The sequence below is a fragment of the Belonocnema kinseyi genome, chromosome 2 (genome assembly GCF_010883055.1).
Source record: "Belonocnema kinseyi isolate 2016_QV_RU_SX_M_011 chromosome 2, B_treatae_v1, whole genome shotgun sequence".
In the NCBI taxonomy this organism is placed as follows: domain Eukaryota; kingdom Metazoa; phylum Arthropoda; class Insecta; order Hymenoptera; family Cynipidae; genus Belonocnema; species Belonocnema kinseyi.
In genome coordinates this window covers 74879427-74889530 of record NC_046658.1, presented here as the reverse complement: position 1 = coordinate 74889530, position 10104 = coordinate 74879427, and the positions used below count along the sequence as shown (strand labels likewise).

Sequence of the window (10104 nt, the reverse complement as noted above, 5' to 3'; positions counted from 1 at the left end):
AGAAGTTCCTGAAAAATGTATCACGTATTTTGTCATTGGCCCCTTATTACTTCTCCAATCATTTACAATTTTTGTATGATCGATGCTGTTTCTATTCTGTTCCTATTAAATAAATCCTCTTGCAATTAACATTTTAATTTGAAACTTGCGTCAACTCAAACAAACCAAATTCAATAAAACATCAGCTAGTTCCAGGACAGTGGAACCACTCAGAATTCGAGTACCCTAATAGCACGGCACGTTCCGCCGGAACCTTCGGAACGTTTCAGGAACGTTCCACTGGTACCTGAGAGGAACCTTGCATTAATGTTATTTTTAATAACAATTATCTCATAAACCGTAAGAGATCGATAAAAAAAGATGTCATTTTTAAGTTTTGAGTACGGTATATACTACATTGTAATATGGTATCTATATCGTAAATTGACATTAATTTTGATCTATCACTTACGGTTTGTCGGATATTTATTGATAATAATAACAATAACGATCATTTATTCTTTAAACATTCCAGTGAAATGTTCCTGGAACGATCCCAAGTGGCGTTCATTTTACACGCTTAGGGAACATTCCAGGAACGTTTCGAAGGTTCCCGCGGAACGTTTCCGGAATGTTCCGTGCTACTAGGGTACATTGTAATATTGTATGTATATCATAAACTGACATTAATTTCGACACATCACTTACGGTTTATCGGATATTCATTGATAATAATACCAATAACTTATTCTTTGAACGTTCCAGTGAAATATGTTCTTGGAACGTTCCCAAGTGGCGGACATTTTACACGCTCAGGGAACGTTCTTAGAACCTTCCAAATGGAACGTTCCGAAGGTTCCCGCGGAACGTTTCTGGAATGTTCCGTGCGTGTCTAAACCATCGACATAATTATAGAAATGGACATTTGAGGTCATGTAGTATTCGCGAATGGCAATTAGAAAGAGAAGTGAGAGCAGAGTGATTTTCCTTGGTATAGGGTGCTCTATCTCTTTCTCTTGCGGGAGCGTCGTTTATGAATCGAGGGCCTTGCGCATGTCAAAACTGTCCTGTCATTTTAACAGCTTACTTCTTTTTACAGTATTCAAATAAAATAAATATAGTCACATTATATTTTATTCTATTATTTACGATCATGTTTACGATATCTACAACTCATGGCCATGGCGCACAAACTCAGAGATTATCAAAAGAGAGCGTACAGTCCTGAGGCCCAACTCCTAACCGACCAAAAAGAGAGAGTTGGATCAGCACTCTTTCTTCTCTTTCTAATTACCTTTCGCACCGCCACTTCAGTCGTATGTTTCCATAACCGAAGCAGAGATATTGACAGAAGATATTACAGACATCACGTCTCACTTTTCTCGACGGTTCTGCAATCTCATAATATGCTGAATTCGAATACAAATATCGTACATTACTGGTATGCTTAGCCAGTCAATTGTATCAAACATTGATATCCCCGTTAAGACCTGTTTAAACGTACATGTGGCGTAATATACTGTTTATTAATTTAACCTAATTTAGCTCATTTGAATATTGAAATGCAGTTTGAATTTTTCGTACGTTAGCTAAAAGCTCTGATTTCCGTCAGTGGCATGGACATAGGAAACAAGGGACTAGGCATACCATTGCGGGGGTGATGCAATGAGGGGGGAGGTCCGCCACCTTTTGATGTCCCGCGACAAACATGGCAGCTCCCACATATTTATATTTTCATGCACATTTTGTTGGCAAGAATACTCGTGCGCATAATCAAATGGCACATCGTAAGATGGCGGCTCTCCACACTCATGGAATTCTCCCCCTTCCCGTGAATTTAACCCCACTCGGCCAAGTTAGAATAGCAAGCCTAGTCCCGTGTTTCCTATGTCCATGGATCTATCTAACAAGTTGCGACTTTTTCACAAAAGGAAGGTGGCGGTCCAAGGGGCTTTTTCCAACTTCAAACTTTTCCGTCGCTTCGTCTGCTACAAGGCAGTCACGGAAAACTTAAAAGTACCGCCTTTCCTTTGAAAATAATTACTCCTAGGGACCCAACCGATGTCGGCTCATATATTTTCTTCTTTCTCCCAAAATTTCGATATACTAACTTATTTAGTTTAAGAAAAAAAAGGCGGACGAAATTAACATTAGAAGGTCAAAGTTTGATTTCGTCGCAGACCAACCATTTACCTTTAATTCTCTCACATAATTATTCTTGAGTGCTTCCTACAGCATCGGTACGACAGAGACCTACATTATCGGAATGACAGAGCTGATAATCGACCCTAACCTAAAATTAATGCACACGCATTACATTTTTATTTAGCACAGTAATTTTTTTATTATCCCTAAAAAAGAGTCCGAGGACGTCCGCTATATTATTTTATAGGCTCTCTGAATTCAGTTTTTAAAAATTTTCATTTTTGTGGAAAAAAGCCGAGGGAATTGCACCCCGATTTACCACACGACGATAAGTATCCCATGCACTTAATGTGAATGTGATACTTCAAAAATTATCGATTCCACCAGTTTTGGGTTCCCCGGGCTTTTTTCCTAGAATAATAGGTATATTGTCTTAAAAATGTAGGAGACGATAGAAAACATGCTAACGGACGTCTCCACACACTTTTTTGTGGATTAATTTAAAAAAATTGAATTTTGCTAAATTTCATGTGTGTGTATTTTGAGGTTATGTGTGTTGCAATTATCTCCCAGAATTACTTTTGAGTGCTATAGACAGTATCGGTACGACATAGACTAACATCATCGGCATGACAGAGAGCTGAAAAATGATCCTAACTTCAAAATAATGTACATACACGCCATTTTTATTTATCACTATGAATTTTTTTGTCATTATCCCTCAAAATAGAGTTTGGGGACGTCCGTTATGATATTTTACATTTATGGCCCTTGAGACCATGTGACGAATGGGTTACGTGACTAGATTCCTACCATACTGACACTTTTTATTTCCCAACTTATTTTCACACGAATCGCCACATCAAATTGAAAATTTGAAATAATAAATAAGAAGCACTAAGGAAGGTGGGTCTGGTCACGAATTTTAATAATTATGAAAAAAGTATAAAAGAATTATTTACAAAGAAAACTTTAAAAATAATTATACAAGTTAAAGACCCACCTTTCTTAGTGCTTTTCATTTATTATCCCGAATGTTCAACTTAGTTGAACTAAACTTAGTTTAGTAAGTAGTTTCGAGACGGTCTCCATTTGTTTTTCACGTGTATTAAGAATTAATTACTTAAGCAAGGGATCTCATTTATTATATTCATAAAATATTTGGATCGAAAAACGTCTATTCTGAAAGAAATCAACGAATTACCGCTTTTTATCAGGATTGCCGGTAATTACTGGTATATTTTGGTATTAATTGTGCATGGGGCCAGGGTTGTGCAGGAACGTATCACTTGAGGTCAGGGTTGAACAAGAAAAATACCTGCAGTATTTTTTATGGGTTTTTAAAGTATTTTAACAGGTACTTTATGTCATTAGTTTTCTACGTAAAGTTAATTGTGCTTACGGTTTTTTATCCTGAAACCACATGTTTTTTACGTGAGATAAAGTACGTATTACAAGTAGATATTTTGCCCACTCCATAAAAATCTTAAGTTTTTGACGTAAATGCATTTAAGTAAATTACTGTAAAAAGCCACGTGAATTACGTCAGGTCCTCATCCCTGGAGGGGGCACGTGGAAATGAAAACGTGGGGGGGCTATTGCCGAAAATTGTCGAAGATTGCCGAGATCGATCGATGAGACACGAAAGGTCAGGGAACAATATGGCGGTCGTGCAAAGTTTTCGCCGTCCGTGTAAGGAATTCGCGTCGTTTTGACGGCTGAACGCTGAAATCGGGATAGATCTGTCAGTGGTGACTGTAGGGGAAAATTGGACGTGTAGTGAGCGGTTTAAAAGGCGCGTTTAATTACGCAATTCGTTTGAACGGCCCAATGCGGGTCGCAAGAGATTCGCCGAGTGCAAATGATGAATTCAATGCTGCCCAGCTTTAATCCGCCTATTGTAAAGCGGCTGCTGGGCTGGAAGAAAGCCGAAGGCGAGGACAAATGGAGCGAAAAGGCTGTTAAGAGCCTCGTGAAAAAGCTCAAAAAATCTGCGGGACTCGAGGAACTCGAGAAGGCCATCACCACGCAAAGCTGCACCACCAAGTGCATCACTATACCAAGGTAACAACCTTGCGTTCAGTGTAAACGTTCACGTTATTCCACATACGAGTGCATATGTTCGACTGCTTGCCGTATATTTGCACAGAGCGCAAGCGTTGATGTTGATTCGCCGCGAATAATTAACTCAATTTCAGCGTTTCTTTAGTTTTCATTCACACGTTTATGACACTGACGAGAACGCGTATTCTTGACAATATTGTCGTGCTTCCCGGTGAGTAGTTGGCTCCGTTCTGGGATTCGGCATACTTATTTGTCAGTGAAAATACGAATGAGTGTTTTTGTGGATAACTGACATGCAGAAAAAAAAGCTTTTCGTTTTTGGTATTTCATCAAAAGTATTGATTAGATTGAGAAGGTTCTGAAGTAAAGAGAGCGAAGGTTTGACCTTTTGAACTTTGGAGACGTATACATATGACTGACTTCTTTCTTTACGGCCTCTGCTTTGTTAATAAAATATTTGTCGACTTTCTTGTAATCAAACTTTATACTGCTAGTTTTGCGAAATACTTCAGGGTAGTTGTCAAACAGTAAACAATTTTTAATTCAAGCAATCAAATTGAAAGTGTTCTTTAGAACAATATTTGTGTGTGCGACTTATTTCTCTGTGCCTCTAGAACTTAAATATTTAAAAAAAATATTGCTTATTGACAAAACTCCAAAGAAATATTTGATTTTATAAATATGTCAAATTCATGAAAGTTTAATGATCCTAGCTTAATTTCTTAAAGATTTATTGACGGCACGACCAATACAATTTTGACATATACGCCCACGCTCATATTGCAACTCTGACAAGAAAATATCAGGTTTTCAATTGAGATATTTTGTGGGAACTATGCAATATTAGAAGCGATGTTATAGCAGTTTTAACGTAACTATTTTTGTCGTGTTTATGAGATAAACTTCAACAACAGATATAATTCAAAAATATATATGTCGATGAGACTATTTCGTTCTTTTTATTTGAATGGCAGGTAAAGTGGTAAGAAGTAAGTATTACAGTTGCAAAATTAGTTATTTAAATCTAAACTGCTACTAGATTTACAGATTTTTAGTGCGTACATTAGAATTGTGTTTAGAACATGTTTTATAAATTGTCTTGATTATTTTTTACCTGCTAAATCTTTATAAGAAAAGAGTTTTTCTTCCTTTTACCAAGCCTGGTATCGAGTGACTTGGCAAATTGGGTCCTTTTTTCTCTCATTTTCTTTGAGAATGAATAATTTTCAATGAAGACTTCGAAAGTGAAATGATGTGAAATTTAAGTGTGTAATTTTTTAAATCATGGAACTTTGAATTCCTTTTTTTGTGGAAACATCATCGCCTTCTGTCTTTTCAAAACTATTCACGATCAGTAGTTTTCTGATCCTTAAATATTAATCGTAGTAGGCATAATACTATAAACACCTTAATTGCTTTTAGTTGTTTCATACAAGATGTTTTTAAGATCTTTTTTCAAAGAAGGGAAATGATTTAGAGGAAGCGATTGATGTCATAGGACGTCTCGAGCATCAAAGCCGTAGGGAAAGTTTTTGAGATTCGTCTGTAGGAACTCGAGTAGGTAATTTTAACATCGCGATATAACTTAGGTATGTACCAAGCACGTTGAACTCTATGGGATCTTATATGTATTCTGCATAATGTACATATCCGACACAGTTTCCTCGCGAAAATTTACGAGGACATTCCCTTTCTTATTCTCTCTGATCGTACATCTTAGCGAGTTCTCTGTAATTGCAGAGCCTTGTCTTAAAAACTCTTAATTACGGCACTGAATCGAACGTGTGATTAGAAAATAATTCATTCTTGGCAAACCACAGATAAATCATATTCCTTTCTATATGAAAGAGTTTCTTAACATTTAATAGATGAAGGTACTTTTCAATTTTACTCATTTGAACACATTTGAAGGAGATAAACTCGGATAAACCTAAATTGCAACGGTTAATTGATTCTTGGTATGACATTGTGCAACTTTTTTTCTTTAATAATGTAGATACAATCTTATTTATTTTCTGTGACAAAAAAAGTGTGAATATTCCGAATGAAGTATTGTAATTACAAAATCTTTGTCGAGTACATTTTTTTCTGACTGAGGGGTTTATTAATTGGACGTTGTATTCGATATTAATATGTCTCGGCATTTTATCTCGAAATGATAACTCTGGATGTGCCTACAAATGCATCGACCTCGTACTTCATACGATTGTTTAGTCTACTTTTTGAGATGTTTCCTTAATCTTGTTTATCATTAACTAATTACAATTTTTTACCATTTTTCCTGAATAAACAATTTCTGAAAATTTTTCTATTCATAGTTTATTATTTCTGATAGAGGAATATGAAATGCATTTCACAGTATTACAAAAAATGAATACTTAATAATGAATGGAGTTTTCAAAAATCCTGTAGCTGAACATTCCTACCGCTCCTTTTTTACTCGAAAATATTTATATCTCTATATGGTTTGTTATGCTTTGTACAAATCATCCTTAACCCACGATCATGCACGCGTGTCAACATCAGTTATTAAGGTTTTACGGGCGCAAACACAGGGTGGCCACCAACCCGGGAGAAACTTGCACCGGGAGAAAACCGGGAGAGAAATATTACACATGGAGATTTCCCGTATTTCATATTTTGCGCATTTTGTAACTCTTGAAAATTCCCAACTAGAAATTATATAATTTTTAAAGTATTTAGAATAGTTAAACTTTATAGGTTTACAATATTTCTCGCATTATTTAAATTTCTATAATTATATTTATTAATAATATATTTTTAGAACAATTATTGGATGTTTGGAATTTTTAATTTCAATATATTGTTGTTTCAAATTCAAATATTCAAAACTTTAGAACCATTTCGCTATTAAATATTTCGAAATTTTATATTAAAGGCCTTGATAGTCAGTTTTGAATGTAATATTTTTGGATGTAAATATAAAGCAATTTTTGATTGAAATGCATGAAAATGTACATTAAAAAAAAATGAATTCATATAACAATATTGTTTTATATTCTTTATCTTAATTTTTATTTTTATATTTAAAATCTCAAAATTCTCTGATTCATAGATGAAAATGTAAACAAATAAATCATTTCAAATTGAACAGTGTTTTATATTCGAAAATTGCCAGAATGAATGATAATTCTATAGGAAGATTTGAAATAAACAAAAATTAAGTCTAAAATAAAAGACCATAAAAATTAATCTATCTGAAATTGATGCATCAGTGAAAGGACACTTTCGGTAATTACAAGTGGTTACAATTTTAGATTTCTGAATTTTTATTAACAACACTAAATTTTTAATTTTTTCCTTTTTTAGGTTTTAATTTTCAATTCAAATTGAATTGTTAAATTTTGGAAAGTATTATTAGCAACTTGAAAATTCTTAATTTTTAAGCGATTTCAATTTACTTCCGATAATTGAAATTTTAAAGTATTTGAGTATAAAAAAGTTTTAATAACACAATTTTTGTTGCCTTAAATTTTGTTCAGTTTTCTAATCAGTTTTAATGTTAACTTGTAATTTTATTATGTCATGACAATTTAAAATTCTAGAATATCAGAAGCTTGGCATTTGTAAGATTCAATTTAGTTTTCAATATTAAATTGTCAAATTTTTTTCGCTTTGAATTCAAATTATTCAAATTCAAAATTCTTCAATCTATAATTATTTATTTTAAACGCTTTTAATTATAAAGAATACAATTTCAATTACTCTTAATTTTAAATTATCCATTTTCCAAAATTTGAATCTTAAATATACAATTTCTAAACTTTGACATTGTCATATTTAAAAATTTGTAATCTAAGATCATTCTAATTTCGTGATTCTCCAAATCACATACAATTCTTTAATTTTTAGCGCTTCGAATTAGAAATGATACAATTTAACTCTTTTTTATAATTAAATTGTCCAAAACCGTTAGTGTATTTTTCAAAATTTCAAGAGCTTGCAATTCGCAAGTTTGAGCGCGCCTACGGCGCGCGACTGTTAGTTCTCGCGCTTCGCGCTCGATTATGCATTTACTCTCGCTACGCGCTCGGTCTTTATATTTTCGCACTTTTTTGCGCAAAAATGTTTAAATTAAGACTCAAAACATCCACCACTGTAATTTTGTGATTGTGAATTCTCTTTCGTTAAAAAAGCTTGGCTCGAGAGTTTGAGCGCACCTACGGCACGCGACTAAGGACAATCGCACTCCGCGCTTAGTATTTGCATTTATTCTGCATTTGGGCACGGACCTTTTAAAATCAAAGGTGAACGGACCGACAACTGTAATTTTGTGATTTTGAACTCATCACGTATCTCGTGCTTCGCACACAATTTTGTCCAACCTGTCAATTTTTCTACATTATACACAAAACTTTTACATCAATTATAATAAATTTTGTATGTAACTCTGCCAGGGATTACTTATTAAAAAATTGCAAAATAAAAAGCATATTGTATTTATCATAATTATTTTTGTACTTGTTTCTTATTTTTCTTTAAATTGTATTCTAAGCTGCTCTGAAACATGTATCATTTCAATAAATGTATATCATTACAATTCATAATAAGCATAAAAATTGAATCAGACTAATTCTTATTTCCTTGTTTTTATCATTTTTTTTATTTTTAATGTTGTTTTTTATGCTTGAATAAAAACGACTGCGCATCTGCATAGGCTCTAATACAGGAACCTATATAGGGTCCTATATAGGAGCCTATGTCCTCTTTTGTCTTTTCTGTGCTTTTTCCAAAAAGTTAATTTTTTTAATTTTTAACTTTATGTTTTATGATTAAAAGAAAATCTTCTCGTCCTATCGAAAAATAGTTAATAATGAATTTATAGATCTTTTTAGACGAACAACTTTTGTCTGGTAATTTAAGTTCATACCTTGTGTCGTTTTTCCAAACAAATTTAATATTTTTATTTAGAATGTTATTTTTTACGACTAAAGCAAAAACTAACTGTCCTATCAAAAATTATAGCTCTTTTTTGGATGAAAAAGTTTTGTTTCATTTTTTCTTGTGGCTCACATCGAAAAGTGATTCATTCCTAATTTGTAGTTCTTTTCAGGGCGCGCAATTTGAGCTTTCTCATTTTTTTCGTCACTTGCATAGTTTGACCAAAAAATGGAATTTTTGGATTTTTCATTATTTTTGGTACAATCAAATTTGGAGTGTTCAACTTCTCGACCAAATTAAAAAAGTTGTTATCATAGTCCTGTAGGGATTTCAAAAAGCAAAGTTTTTCTTCTCTTGACTTTTTTTCATATCATGCGTTTTTTGGCTTAAAATGTTCATTATAGTTTGTTTTTTTATCTTGAAAATGCTCTAACTCTGATAATTTTCTTTTTATAGAAAAAAGTCATGGGGATAAACTGTTTGAGTTTCTGAGTACTATGAACAACTTTTCGACCACATTAAAAAAGTTATTATCATAATCTTGTAGGGCTTTCAAAAAGAAAAGTTTTTCTTCTCTTGAGTTTTTTTCTTATCATGCGTTGTTTGGCTTAAAATGTTCATTTTAGTTTGTTTTTATGGATTTTGAAAATGCTATAACTCTAGTAATTTTATGATTTTTCAAAAAAAAGTCATGAGGATAAATTTTTAAATTTTTTGAATTCTGTGAATAACCGTACAGAGAATTTTTGAATTTTTAAAAAAGTGCTCACAAAAATATTCAAAATGTGCCCTCTTTTTGAATTTTTATTCAAAATGGTTGGTTAACGAACTTGACCTTTAGTTTAGGACAATAAACGAGTATACCAAAGGGCAATATAATAGATTAATTTTTTCAAAAGTTATCGTGTTCACAGGCAGACAGACATAAAGACAGACGCATTCGTAAAAACCTGTTTTTCGGATTCAGGGGGTCTCAAAACGTGGACATTTGACAAAAACTGGGGGGGGGGGGGG

At 33.3% G+C, this 10104-nt stretch overlaps 1 protein-coding gene across 1 annotated transcript in view; it reads left to right on the top strand.

Moving 5' to 3' along the window:
* Positions 1-3775: 3775 nt before the first annotated feature.
* The window catches only part of LOC117168227 (mothers against decapentaplegic homolog 3), a 30594-nt gene continuing 24265 nt past the window's right edge, over positions 3776-10104 (top strand). Inside the window, exon 1 of the mRNA XM_033353712.1 lies at positions 3776-4188. Coding sequence (XP_033209603.1) covers positions 3986-4188 — 203 coding nt within the window. The 5' untranslated portion in view covers positions 3776-3985. The remainder of the gene's footprint in view (positions 4189-10104) is intronic.